This window comes from Canis lupus, chromosome 4, assembly GCF_011100685.1.
Source record: "Canis lupus familiaris isolate Mischka breed German Shepherd chromosome 4, alternate assembly UU_Cfam_GSD_1.0, whole genome shotgun sequence".
Lineage (NCBI taxonomy): Eukaryota > Metazoa > Chordata > Mammalia > Carnivora > Canidae > Canis > Canis lupus.
The window spans coordinates 8,932,213-8,946,365 of record NC_049225.1 but is presented as its reverse complement, the minus strand read 5'-3'; the positions used below and the strand labels follow the sequence as shown (position 1 = coordinate 8,946,365).

At 51.1% G+C, this 14,153-nt stretch overlaps 1 protein-coding gene across 1 annotated transcript in view; it reads right to left on the bottom strand.

Moving 5' to 3' along the window:
- Positions 1-450: 450 nt before the first annotated feature.
- The window catches only part of C4H1orf198 (chromosome 4 C1orf198 homolog), a 33,653-nt gene continuing 19,950 nt past the window's right edge, over positions 451-14,153 (bottom strand). Inside the window, exons 3-4 of the mRNA XM_038533934.1 lie at positions 6,718-7,266; positions 451-3,299 (exon numbers count right to left, since the gene is read on the bottom strand). Of these exons, the coding sequence (XP_038389862.1) occupies positions 3,243-3,299; positions 6,718-7,266 (606 nt within the window). The 3' untranslated portion in view covers positions 451-3,242. The remainder of the gene's footprint in view (positions 3,300-6,717; positions 7,267-14,153) is intronic.

The window sequence follows — 14,153 nt, the reverse complement described above, 5'->3', positions numbered from 1 at the left end:
AATTCCCTTCCATCTGTAGTCGGTAACTTACCACCTGCACCTGAATGGCTGGAATAGGACTGCTGGCTATACTTAAGCTTGTATTTCTTCCCAAAAAAATCCACTTCAATCAGATTCAAGGTGGGAGCTTTCAGGGAGATCCCATCTGCTCTTCTGAGTTAGTCACTAGATTCGATAAGCTTGTCTCTGGGAAGACATGGGTTCCACGTCACCTGCTGGCTAGACAGGAGCCCTCCAGGATCCAGCCTGCCCTGACTGCTAGGGGCCTGGGCACCTCGGTCACCACATCCTGCCAACCTGCAGGGAGAACGAGTCAGGCCTGTGCACAGTGGGTTTCCAGAAGAGGTTTCACGCTGCTTAAGGAGTACAAATCCTCCTCCTCTGTGCTCGACAGCAATCGTCCTGATCAGCTTCCAGACTTCAGTAGAGGCCCCAAAGAGACACACCTAGCATATTTTAAATGGCTTTATTAAAGGCTATTAATATAAAATACAACCAAGTTACAAGTTGTCAGTAAGAATTTTTCATTTTCTTGAAAAGGTGTATCAAAGAAAGGGAGGAGCAAAGAAAGGGAGGTGGCTCTGACATCCACGTGGGGGCCGTGTGTGGCAAGGGCCGGGTGACAGGCCCCAGCAGTCCCCATGTGGGCAGCACTCCCAAACCCAGAGAGCGGGGTAGGGACCCCCAAGTCAAAGAACTGAAACTGGTTTCTGACTTCCTGGGGGAGACTTTGCACAACAGTCACCCAAAGCAAAACACTAAATCCTTGAGCTGAATTCAAGTGCACAGAATGAGGGTGTGGGGTGGGCACCCAAACCAAATACAGGCTTCAGTCGAAAAGTGTGTATTTTTAAAATAATAAATATAAATTTTTGCTTCTAGAAACGCCACCCTGATACATGGGCAGGGGTGGGGGGGAGGTGGGTGGCACACCTAAGAGCTTAATCTGTCCTTCCGTGGACACACGGAACAAGGTCCCCAGGAGGGCGGGGCAGGACCGTCCCTGCAGACTGCCCGGGGTGAGGAGATGTGCGGGTGGGGGGGTGGCCCTCTGGGCCTCCACTTCTCCCTCTCGCAGTCCCTTACTTCTGAAAGCAGGGCAAAGCAACAGACTCTAGGATTCCCTAAGTTTTGACTTTACATTTAATCTCAGGAGGCTGGCCATTACGAAACTTGAAATGCTGTGGTAAGAGATGACTAAGCACCTCGGAGTCGCGACTCCCGGTGGCACTAGGGGGGCAGAGGCTTCCAGCCAACCCCGCGGCCCCTCAGCTCCCAGGAGAACATGAAAGGAATAAACTGGGCTTTATGAGAAGGTTGGCAGGAAATGAGAATCATCTCCCAGGAGGAGACAGATCACCTTGGGCTAACTTCCCGGATGTAGTTCATTCCTCCCTGCTACATCAGCACCAACGAATACAAACTCACACCCGTACATCCCTCTCGCTCTTTTAAGGAACTGTGTTTGCGAGCCTGGGTTCTGAAGGAGCGCGGGCCGGGAGCCAGGCGGTCGGGGCTGACCTGGGGGCGAGCACTAGCTGCTGGGCCAGCTAGCCTAGGCCCCTCTTTCCCTCTCCACCAGGCTAGAAACCCTTTTTTCCTGGCACGTTTCAACTATCTTTAAATGGTAGAATAAGGACCTATATTTGCCATAATACAGCCAGTCACCAAAGCAGGAAGGTCAAACCCACAACCTTAAGAGACCAAATGAGGCTTAGGGATATAATGCGATTGGCAGAAACCAACCCAAAAGTTGGCCAGGGCACAGCTTTGGCAGAACCGTTCCCGGAAAAAAAGTTGTCACGTGCTTTACCTCAGAGCCAGATAAGATAGTCTTGAAATCACGTAAGAAGGTTGTATAAAACAGGAATGCATTTTTAAAAAGACACACTTTGATACTGAAACTGGGTGCTCACTGGCAGGACTCGTAGGGGTGGATTAAGGCTTCGGGTGAGGAGAACACAGTGAGAGACAATGTGTAGATCACACTCGGGCACGTCTGGCAGGCTCACGCAGCTCAGAGCCACTGGTCAGGGCACAGGCTTCCCGGGGTGAGGCCCACGCTCCTCCTCGCCCTGCCCCTCGCCCTGCTTCCCCGGCGGCCTCGGAGCTGCCTCCACCAAGCAGCAGTGGGTAGCAAAGTCTCACTCTAAGAGATGCCTTTGGAACGACTGCCAAGGTCTCCAAGGTACACTGCAGGGCGATACAGAAACTTGACTCTTCCACTTCTGCTGATGGCCAGGGATGCAGAGGGAGATCCATCAGGAGAGTCTGATCAGTCCTCAGGATGAAGGATGTCCATTGTCCCTTCCAGACTCATGCTGGAAGGTTCTAACCCAACTAATCAGGAGAGTCCTGTCTTCTGATACCTGCCATCTGCCCTTACTCCTGCAGATGCTCAGGACAGGGAACATCCATCCACCAGGCCACTAGGTAGCAAAGAACTTCCAAAAAGAAACAAGTACACACCCAAGAAAAGTGGTAGCCCTACAACCTCTAAACCTAGATACAAAATAATGAGAAGTTAATATAAAACTTTTAAACATGCAACTCTTCTTAAACAATGATGAATAATTTGAATATGTTATCAGGGCAGCTTAGGACCATTTCTGCTATGTGCCAACAGTCTGTTTCCTGGAAATGTTGAGGGTGGAGGGTGGCACACAAGGCAAGAAGGGTGGCTTCAGGAAGCCCTGGACAGCTGGGAACGCTGGGTAGGAACTAGGGGCACTGGGGGGTAGGGGGAGGTGGTGGTGTCATCTTTCCATGGTTACAGCCAGCCAGAGTGCTGGAGCCACTACTGCTGAGGACATCACCAACAACCCCCCAACAGAGTTCACCTGATCAATATAAAGGGGAGAGGCTAAAGGAGAAAGAGACGGAAATCACTTTTACAACTTTTGTGACACAATGAGAAAACTCTTGCTCTGAGCGGGGTGAAATTTGGTAGAACTGGGAACAGAAGCTTTATGTAGAAGATCTACAGTCTTTAAAAATTCCAAATGCAAAACTTCTGTTATCAAATCATTGAAAATAGCATATATATCTGGCCTTACCAAAAAGAGAAAAAACTGGAAATCTGGACAAGGCAATATATACCAGTTTCCAAATGATTAAGAAAAGTGTACAGAACCAGGAAAATACACAGGGAAATACTGCCTGTTTTATCCTCCTCCACCACACCACTTTGGAAAACACTTAGGGGTTCTTGGTTTTATCATTATTATTTGGTCTAATACATTTTACCAGTTGTCCAGAAAATCAAATCCTGTCTTCAAGACGACATTACTTGAGGTGACCTGTAGAAGGGACATAAACACCAAAGTAAGACACGGCTTGGTTTTTTTTTTAGGGTTTTTTTTTTTTTTAGTTATACATAATCTAAAAACAGCATCTCATTTAAATTGACCCAAATGAAATAGCTTGCTTCCATGTCAGAGGCTCCCCGACCTCATTTTGCCTCAGTGCTTGGAACCAGAAAATGAAATAAATTTCAATGTGAGCCACACTCTGCCAGGATCCAGCACTTTCTTCCGTCTGTCCCCGGGCAAGTCAAGCAACTTATAGAGAAAAGGAAAAAAATGTATCTTTTCTATTTGTGCATGGACAGGCATGTTGAAATGCAGTCACTGTGGAATCAGAGAACAAACCATGGTCTTTCGGATGCTCTTTAACACAAGCATGCATATCCACTCGGCGGGGTGCAGCCTTCATGGGCAAGGACGCATTGTTGCTCTGCCCTCCATGGAGCTGGCATATGGCAAAATGCTTCCATGGAGACAATGGCACCAATGAATTAATAAGCCGGTTCCCTTGAAGCTTGTCTCAGGCCGGTCTGGCTGCATCTGACACTGATACAAAGTGCGCCAAAATGTGAAAACCCAAAAGAACTCAGGCAAATTGTCCTCTCTCTGCTTTCCTACCTGTTTCTTCAATGAGGTTAGTATCTCTCTCTGCTCTGCACCCAGAAATCTGTTCTTTCAGAGGATTCCATGTGTTGTCTTTGCCCACACCCCCTACACACCCTTTTCTGCGTCGCTTTACCATTAGGACTCTCACATATTTTACATAAAAGCTTCCTTCAGAGGAAGACCCAGGTGCCAAGTACCAGAGAAAGATCACTAGGGAGGCACGGAGGAGAGTCTGGCATATCTGGAAGAAGGAGCAGCTGGGTGCGAAGGTCAGAGACACAGGAGAGGGCAAAGCCACCGGGCAGGGTACCATAGCAGGCAGGACAGGGAGGTGCCGAAAACGCTGGCTTAAGATGGTGAGGACACCGAGGAGGACAGGCCGGAAAGCTGAGGTACCGCTGATGGAGGGGAGACGGAGCTCCTGTCACAGGGCTCCCCTTCTTCAGGAGGGCAACTCACGAGGTCATCTGCTGAGAGAGGAGTGGAAGCACCTGGAACCCCATTCCAGGAGACACCCAGACGAGGACCACAGCTCAACACCACAAAACTCAACTGTTAAAACCAGACAAGGGATCGGAACAGACACTTCTCCAGAAAAGATATACAACTGGCTGATAAGCAACATGAAAAGACAGCCAACATCACTAACCCCTGGAGACATGCCAACTGAGACCACGATGGCCTATTGGTACCATCTCCCCACCATCAGGACAGCTGTGACGAAAGAAGAAAGAAAACAAGTGTTGGCAGGGATGTGGAGAAACTGGCCCTCTCCCGCGCTGCTGAGGGAATGTAAAATGGCGCCGCCACTGTGGAAACAATATGGTGGTTCCTCAAAAAGTTCCACACAGAATCACCACGTGATCCATCCGTTCCTCTCCCAGCTCTATATCCCAAAGAACGGAAAACAGGGTCTCGAACAGATGTTTGTACAGCTGTGTTCATGGCAGCCTTGTTCACGGTAGCCAAGAGGCAGAAGCCACCCAGTGGCCATCCACAGATGATGGATACACGAAATGTGGTAAATCCATACAGTGGAATATTATTCAGCCTCAAAGAGGAAAGAAATTCTGTCACAGGCTACAATGTGGATGGACCTTGAGGACATCACACTGAGTGAGATAAGCCAGACACAGAATGATGGAAACTGTATGATTCCACTTAGAGGAGGTACCAAGAGTATCAAATTCACAGAAATATCAAGTAGAACAGTGGCTGCCAGGGGCTGGGGGGAGGAGGGAACAGGGAGTTGTTTAATGGGGACAGAGTTCCATTCTTCAAGATGAAGGACTTCTGTGGCTGGCTGGTGGTGGTACGTAACGCTGTGAACGTATCTGATACCACAGGGCTGTATACTCAATACAGCTTATTTTATGTTATGTGTATTTAACCACAGCAAACATTTTCAAAAATATGTGTTAGAAGAAGGGGAAAAAAAGGACAGCCATAGAGTCCAGATGCTCGAAACGTGGAGAAAACCAACAAGGCACACACGGGGGGGGGTTGTCCCTCAAGTGCGACCGCCTGCCTTGTCAATAGGTAACTTCCCCAGGCTCCAAAATCCTACAAACTCCTCTCTTCCTCCCTCTGGCCACCCTCATTTGTGAGCAGGTGGCTCCTTCCCATCCCCACTTCCCTCCCTGCCTCAGGACTCCGCACACACTCCCACGCATGCAGAAAGTGTCTGAAAGTTAGGAAGCATCAGTGCTCCAGGAAGCGCTGTCATCTCCAAGATGGATGGGACACAGACCTTGTTTGTGTTCTCACTCAGGTGCAAAAGCAATCCACGATGTTCTCCAGTAACAGTTCAGACATGCCTATAACCAAACCACTGCTTTGTTCAGCACAAAGCAATATCTCAAAACCAAGGCCTCCCTCTGAAATATCATGACTTTGGGCCATGATCAGATAGTGGTTAGTATTCTGCGTCGTGAAATACAATGACTTTGGGTTGCGTTTGTATTTTTTGTTTGTTTTGTGCAATCCTCCAACACTGAAGCCGTTTAAAGTCATAACCAAACACACTGTGCTCTTCACTGTCTCAATCTCTTAAGCAATGCAGACCAACTGGTAAAGACAATGGTCAAGGCTCTCACAAAGAAACTGGCAAGCACTCAGAAGCCATTCACCCCACTCTTCTGGTCTGTCCCTTTCTTCATGACACATTCCTCTCACCCGCAAACTTCTCAGATGCTTCTTTTGCTTCCCCCCAAAAAGAATTCCTTTCTTAGGATTCCTCCCGGGACATACAACACTGTCCTATTTGGCAATGAGTAGCTGCCAATCACTCCTTGAAGCAAGAGTCTCCTGTGGTCCCTGAGAACAAGCGCGACCACGCTTGGTGGAAGCTCAGGGGTCCTGCCTGCTTCCTCCATGCCCCCTTTGGGGCATCTGCTGGTCCCTTCCTCCCCAACACCCCCACCCGACTTTACAGACATCTCAGCTGGTTGGTATCCAAATCCCTCCCATGCTGACCGCCTTCTCCCTGGGAGCTCCTGTGCTCACTGCCCCGCTGCAGGCCCTCCCTGCCCTGCCCTCACACACCCAGGGAAGGGCAGCGGGCATCTGCAACATCTACGTGTAACAGACAAACAAGTCATGGCACCAAGACAGACCCAAGAAACACATCTCCCTGCATGTTTATCAGTCGCTGAGTTAATAACCCAGCTCTCCTGATCCCCCAAATCATCCCAAGGAATGAGCAGGAGAAAGAAGGGGAAGGGGAAGAAGAAAGCACGGGCATTGGTGGCCCACCCATCCTGTGGGAGGCCCCCCTGGGTCACTCCTGGAGGGAGGGGCCACCCACCTGTGTAGGCATGGGTTCCGAGAACAGCGCATCCTCTACATCCTCCAGGTCCTCCCGGCGGTCCTCAGGAGAGGGCAGCTTCCCCCCAGGTTCGGACAGGGTGGCTTCTTTCACGGTGCTGGTGCAGGCCGGGACAGGCTGGGCCCTCTCGGGCTCGATGCTGGTGCAAGGAAGGACACGCTGCTCCTGGCGAAGGTTGCTGGGCCTTTCCCCCTTGGCCTCCCTGTCCTTCAGGGCGGGATCCTGCCGGTAACAGGCAGGCAGGACCTTTTCACCTTTCTCCATGGACTTGATCTGGCTGGGGGTCAGCGACTGGAACTCAGCCTCGGGCCCCTCTCCCCGGGACCGCTCTGCATTAATCTTCCAGAAGGAAGCTTCCTCCTCCTTCCGGGCAGGACCCAGGGCATCCAGGCTGGAGGACTTGCTGCCCTGAGAGGGCCGGAGGGCCTGGGAGCCCTGGCAGGCTTTTGACAGCTGTCTCGGCTCGCTGGCCATGCCACTGCCCGGCTCTTGGATGGAAAGGGAACAGACACTGAACTCCATCTGACTCTAGAGCCGGGACAGAGAGGAGGAAAGAGTAAGCCTTACAATCCACCACGATGGGTGTGCCCCCCACACCTCGCCCACCCGACCACCTGAACCCAGCTGCTGAAAGTTTCTGTCCTGAGGGCTTATCTCCAGGGCTGCCGTGTGCACACCTACCACAGCAGAAACCCTGACACCCCGGCCCTGCCCCACTGCATGCCACCAGCAGCGTGGAGATTCCCACTCACTGAGAACTCGGGCTTCTCTGCCTGGTGAACAGAGCACCCACTTGTCCCAAGAGGGATTCCAGCACCTTCTAGAGGAGGGGCTGTCTGGCAGTGACCACCCACCCCGGGAAGGTGATGAAGAAGGTGTGAGGCTCAGCACAACACCTCACAGCAGTGAGGGTCAGCACCCAGCCCCAGCACCCAGGCCCATCGCTCCCCACCCATGGGGGCAGGTGGTGGACAAGACAGCAACAGAGCCAGACCCTGCTTTCCTGTACTAAAGCAAGAAAGTCAAGGGTGGGCTTAAGGGCGGCCATGGGGACCCGACCCTTGCCCCCTTGCCTGACACTGTCTTCACAGCTGCTGGAGACCGCATGTTCAAATTCTTAAGTGGAAGCCCTAACTCCCGAAGTGATGTATGAGGAGGTGGGGCCTTTGTGAGGTGAGCATGTCATGAGAGTGGGGCCCCCATGATGGGATCAGTGTCCTTCTAAAAAGAGACTCCAGAGCAATGAGCTCTCCCGCCATCCAGGTACACAGGAGGCTGCTGTCTGCAAGCAGGGAAGCGAGTTCTCACCAGAACCCCGTCACACGGGCACTAGGACCTTCCAGCCTCCAGAACTGCGAGAAATGAGGTCTGCTGTTTAAACCCCCTCCCTCCTCCCTGTGGTATTTGTTATGGCAGCACAAGCTGAGCAATACAGTGTGTCCCGCAGACAGGGCCTCGGTGGAGATGCTCTCACTCATCAGTACTCTGCATCTCTGACCTTGTTCCCAGTCCCATAAGCCAGGATGCTGTCACCCACTGGAGACCACAAACCCCCAAGGCCAGCGCAGGGTCCACGCTGTGCCTGAGTGTCCCAGAAATGCTCTCCTCGATTCAAGGCTGCTGAGCACAGCAACCTCTCACAAGGCCAGTGCTGTGCTGTGCGGGAGGACACATCATGAGACGGAAGGACACCGAGGCCCTGGCTCACGCAGAACACACTGGAGGGTGTAGTCTCCCAGGCTCTGCACAGTAAGCAATGTGTGGCCTCAACAACCATTCCTATGATCCATCTTGAATGTTCCTGTCTTCCTCCCTACTTCTCCCTCAGATCCCCTTCAGCTTTTTAAAATAAACATAATAAAACTACAATACAGAGAGTTTAGGAATTAGAAAAGAAGAAGTCATTCATAAGCTTTCCTTCTCCCATAACTGCTAACTTTCGTATTTTACATCACTGTTTTCATACACACATTTTAGGAGGTTGTGATTCTGTTATGCATGTAATTTGAGGTATTGTTGGGGCACCTGGGTGGCACAGTCAGGTGAGCACCCAACCCTTGATTTCAGCTCAGGTCATGATCTGAGGGTCATGAGACCCAGCCCTACATCGGGCTCCACACTGGGCATGAAGCCTGCTTGAGATGCTTTCTCTCTCTCTCCCTCTGCCCCACCCATCCCCTTTCTCTTTCTCTCTAAAAAACAAAATAAAGGGCAGTCCGGGTGGCTCAGTGGTTTAGCACCACCTTCAGCCCAGGGCGTGATCCTGGAAACCTGGGATTGAGTTCCATTTCCCTGCATGGAGCCTGCTTCTCCCTCTGCCTGTGTCTCTGCCTCTCTCTCTCCGTGTCTCTCATGAATAAATAAATAAAACCTTTCAAAATAAATAAATAAATAAATAAATAAATAAATAAATAAATAAATAAATAACTTGGGATATTGTTTTTTATACTTAATCGTAAGCACCATCCATGGTGTTACATGGTCTTTAGAACCATAATCTGTCCCAGGCACAAGGAATTTCATCATGGAGCTGCCCTACCAGGTCCTTAGCTATTGTCTTTCTAATGGACAACTGGCTACTTCTACTCTGCACTGTTCTAATTAAGGCTGCCACAACCATCATCATGCATACAGCTCTTCCTCGTGTGGCACTAGTTTCTTCAGATACCTTCCCAGAAGTAAATATCAAAATGCAAAAGGTTTAAACCTTTCCTCCTTTCCTCTTTTATGGTTCTAGATGCACACTTGCTTATCTGTTTTCCAGAGCTGCCCCAGGTTCTAATGCCGGCAGTGATATATCAGAGTATATTCTCAGTTACTGATTCCGTGAGGGAACAGCATAATTTAAAAACTAAGTTGGGGCACCTGGGTGGCTAGTGGTTGAGCATCTGCCTTTGGCTCAGGTCATGATCCCAGGGTCCTAGGATCAAGTCCCACATCGGGCTCCCTGCAGGGAGCCTGCTTCTCCCTCTGCCTTTGTCTCTGCCTCTCTCTGTGCATCTCTCATGAATAAATAAATAAAATCTTTTAAAAAATAAATAAAAACTGTGCTAACTTAATACACAAAACATGGTTCTTTATGACTTTAACATATATCCCTTCACTTGGTTTTATAAAGAGCACTTGCCCAGACTCACCCCAATGGGCACAGACATGTTTGTTAAGGAAGGATGAAAACATTGCTTTTCCCGTGCAAACTGTAGGCTCTGAACCCAGACAGCAGCACATGCACTCAGTCTGACTTCTCCTAAAGACCTCTCCCTGATGGCCAGAGGTCTCTCATCAAGGCTCAAGAGACAAAAGGTGATGAGACTAGGAGAAACTAAGTTCAAATCTCGAGCACAGGCTGCCCCGAAGCTCACTGTTGTAAGAGAACCCTAAGGAGAAGACATCAGAGCTCTGAATCTGCCAACCGTGGGATCCTGAGTCCATCTAACGCATCACGCACTTTTCCTTGTCATTGGGCTGCGTTTTTAAAAAAATTTTTCACCCTACAAATGAGCAAATGGAGATTTGGAGCAATTGAGCAAACTGTCCTAGGTCACTAATCCATTAGGTGTAGCTGGATCTCCACCTGGATCCAGCGATTCCAGGCCTAAAGCTGTGCTGGGCATCATGCCATGTATAAAAGCCAGTGGCCACCGGGGACCACATTCACATAAATACCAGAAAGCCTTGTCCATAGCAGGATTTTTGTAAGCACATTAATGATCTAATTTGATTTTTAAAGGACTGTTTCTGAATGAACCACTCTCAGTACTCTGTATATTTCCAAATTCCACAACAGAATACAGGGAGGCTGTGGGCATAGAGATGACGATTTCTTTAAATAAGCAAGTTGCTAAAGATACCTCGGAAGTGGAGACCAAGGCTTAGAACAGAGTTGAGTTTGATCTGGAAATTGCAATGTAAGGAAGGCACTTAAAACTGAGCACTTCATCAAGTCCCAGGCTTTTTTAGGATCAGCAATTTCTCCAGTGGGATCTCTGCTCAGAAGCCTCTGGAAGGCTAGGCTGAGCACTTGCCTATGTGGAGGGCAGCCATGGACTGAGCCAGGGATGCTGCGCAGAGGAGGGGGTCACAGTGGTTCCCAGACTGTAGGGCACCCAAGCAGCACTGGCTGGAAACAACCTTGAACAGAGTAAAACAACGGAGGCTGTACCCATGGCTCCTCGGGTTATTGCAGGCCATGTGGCATTCCTCAGGGGACAGTGTCATCTGTTTACAAGAGACAGCTATGCTGACATTAGAGGCTACTTGGTTTGGGGGCTTTGGGGGTAAAAATGGGGAAAACAACATACAGAAGAAAATTTTTTTAGCATATCTGCTTCAAAGCCTTTTTCCCTGGGTGTGTGCTGTTTGTAATTTTGCAAAGAAAATAGAACTACGCTCTCCTTAAAAAACAGTCCTCCCTGATCAACAGCGCTGGTGCTGGGTCTTAACCCGGAGGAAACATGTTCATTACGTGTATTTTAAACACACACCTGTTGGGGACGAGCAGGGTGGGAAAGATCAAAGGAGCAGGTCTCCTCCCCGCCTCATCTAGATCCATCTCACTGAGCTCCAAAACTCCGGGAACTCTAGCACAACTGGAGTGGAGCAGGGTCTGGGGGAAAACAAGGCTGGTCCTCCCAGGACTGGGGGCCCCCTTCCGGGATCACTCATCCTACCCTGGGGGTGATCTGCAAAGGTGGCTACTCACGCAGCTCCAAGGCAGTGAAAAGTGCCTCGGGCTCATCTTCGAAGACATGCAGTTGCACAGGTCATAAGCAAGTGGCACCCATCGTCTCAGCTCCACGTGCCATTTCAGAGGAGGTGTGACTGCCTTTCTCTCCTGTGCTTTCACCCTACTGGCTTCCCCATGGCCGGCCACCCCCCACTCTCCCAGACCAGGGCTCCCAGGGCCGCTCTGCCCGTGCTTCCCCCGCTGACAGCCGTCCAACCACAATGCTTACGGGCACTGCCCACCTGGCCCACCAGGACCAAACCAGTCACCTGCCCTCAAACCTGCTCTGCCTCAGGGAAGGCAAAGCCACCCACCAGCTACCTAACCCTGAACCTGGGCTTTTTTTCTTTTTTTGGTAAAAAGGGAAAAATAACCATTCTTGCCTTGCTAGACTGCCAAGGAGGATAGCAGATGCCCCTCGGGGTTTGCATCTGAGACCAGTGCCTGGTGTGTAGTAAGCGCTCGGTGAACACAAGCTCTTTGCTCTTCTCAGTTCTACATGGGCGCCAGCAATATTCCCAGGGGGTCCCCTCTGGGCCCTGGCTCCTCCCACACCTCCCTCTGGTCACCAGGGGCGTAGCGTATGGTACCTGTTGTCCACGGCTGAGACATGTAGGGAGTGTCTCTGCCAGGAGAGCAGAGCCAGAGTGAATGCTAGTCTGGAACCCCTATTTTGAGTGCCCAGTGTCCGGCCCTGGAGTCTGGGCTGCAAGGCTCCCCACAAGTACTACGGCTGAGCCACCGTCCTGTCCTGTGGACTCTCCCAGAGCCTGCAGTTCTGGGACTGGTGGGGACTCCGTCCCCCTCACCTCCTGCCATGCCTTCGAAGGTCATGCCATACTAGAGGTTCTGAGAGATGGGGCCTGACACTGCAACAGATCAGTGAGCGGGATGGGGACAGCCCTGCCTCGTTGAAACTGACAGGTATAGTGGGGGAGGAGGTGCCCTCTAGACCCTGTGATGAGCACCTCGAAGTGGAAAGACAAGGATATTCCAGGTGCCATTTCCTTATTTCTGGAAAAAAGGGCTGTTTTTCTAAGAGAGAGTGCCCTCGGAAAGGGAGGTGATGCCCATCCTGTCCCCCAGCACCAAGGAACACTCAGCAAGGGCCTCGCAGGAGGACACAGCTGAGGAGTCAGCGCTCCTGCTTGCCTGCCCTGGGTACAGACAGGAAGTCGGGGCGGGGGTTGGGGGGAAGGACCCAACTCTGCGGTTGCACGCAATCTTTGAGACAGGACATGGGGGAGTCGTGGTGACAGCCCACCCCCAACATCCCTGGCACCAGCTGAAGCCCTAGGGAGGATGCGCGGGAGGGCTTTGTCCAGCCAGGCCAGGACTGGGCGTCAGTCACCCCATGTGGGGAACTGGGTCTCAGCTGGCCATGTCCGTTCTAAAAACAGAAAGACCACAACTGAGCCCAGTATCTATTTTTACACCCCACTCACTGGAGAGGAATGTGTAATATTTCAGTAAAAGGGGAGTGCATGCAGCCAAAACTAACTGTTTGGCTTGGCAGCCTCCAACAGATCTAAATTGTTAAGACAAAGCCTGTAGAAACGTTGTCAGGAAATATAATAGTTTACTGGAGCAAATCTGAATAAATCCACAAACCGTTTAGCATCTAATCTCTCCCCCTCCTCCTTCAAAGAAGGAAGAGTTGGGGAAGATATGAAAAACTTTCGGAATCACAAAACTAGTAGAAGTGACAGCCTGATAGGGAAGGCACAGCATGACTTGGCCACTGGACACTGGGAATGTCAGGCCCTCTAAGCAAGACCTTCCAATCTGGTGGACTCCCTGCCCCAAATCTCAGGGCACAGGCTCGGACCAGGAACTAGATAATATCCTCCTATACTCTTCCCAGGGAGCAAGGGGACCTCCAGATGCATGGATTAATCCTGCTCCGGTCCACGGTGTCCATATGTCGGGCAGAAGGAACCTGGGGAAACCCAACTGAGGACCAACAGGTGCTGAGAGCACAGGGGTCCCAGGTCCTGGGATTATAAGGTTTGGGGACAAATCATAGCCTCTGCCCTCCAACGGCTCATCCTCTCATGCAGACGACAGGAGTGCCATGTCTTCATCTAAGAGGCAACATAGGAGCTACCACGCAGGTTATGCACACAGGCTTGGATGTCTAGTCCACATCCCTTGCTTTATGCCTTGATTTCCTTGTCTGTAAAATGGGGTTGTTGTGAGGCTCACATGAGAGAAGGCACCAAAGGTGCTCAGCACAGATGGGGCCGGGGGGTGCAGGAGCCACTCAACACCATGATGGGGAGAATCGTAAGAACCTGAGCTTGTAGCGGGTCTGGAGGACAGGTTGGACCTTCACAAATGGTTGAGGTGGGGGCTGAGCAAAGGCACTGAGGCAGGAAAGAGCATGGCCGCTGGGGCAGGAGAGCACAGTGCCTGGGGGTCAGGGCTGAGGGGCATAGGACATATGAGCAGGAAAGACCCCAGGCATCAGAGGCACAGGGTTGAGGCCACTGGGCTGAGGGAAGGGACACATTACTCCATACAAAGAGACCCAGGAAAGGTCAAGGTGTCACAGGATCCACTCTGGGTCTCAGGAAGGTGAGCACGGGACAGCACAGGCAGTCAGAGGGCAAGGAGGAGGGAGATCTGACAGCTGGGCAGAGATGGGGTGGGGGGGTTCGGTGAGGAAGGCCAAGAGGCCACAAGCCGC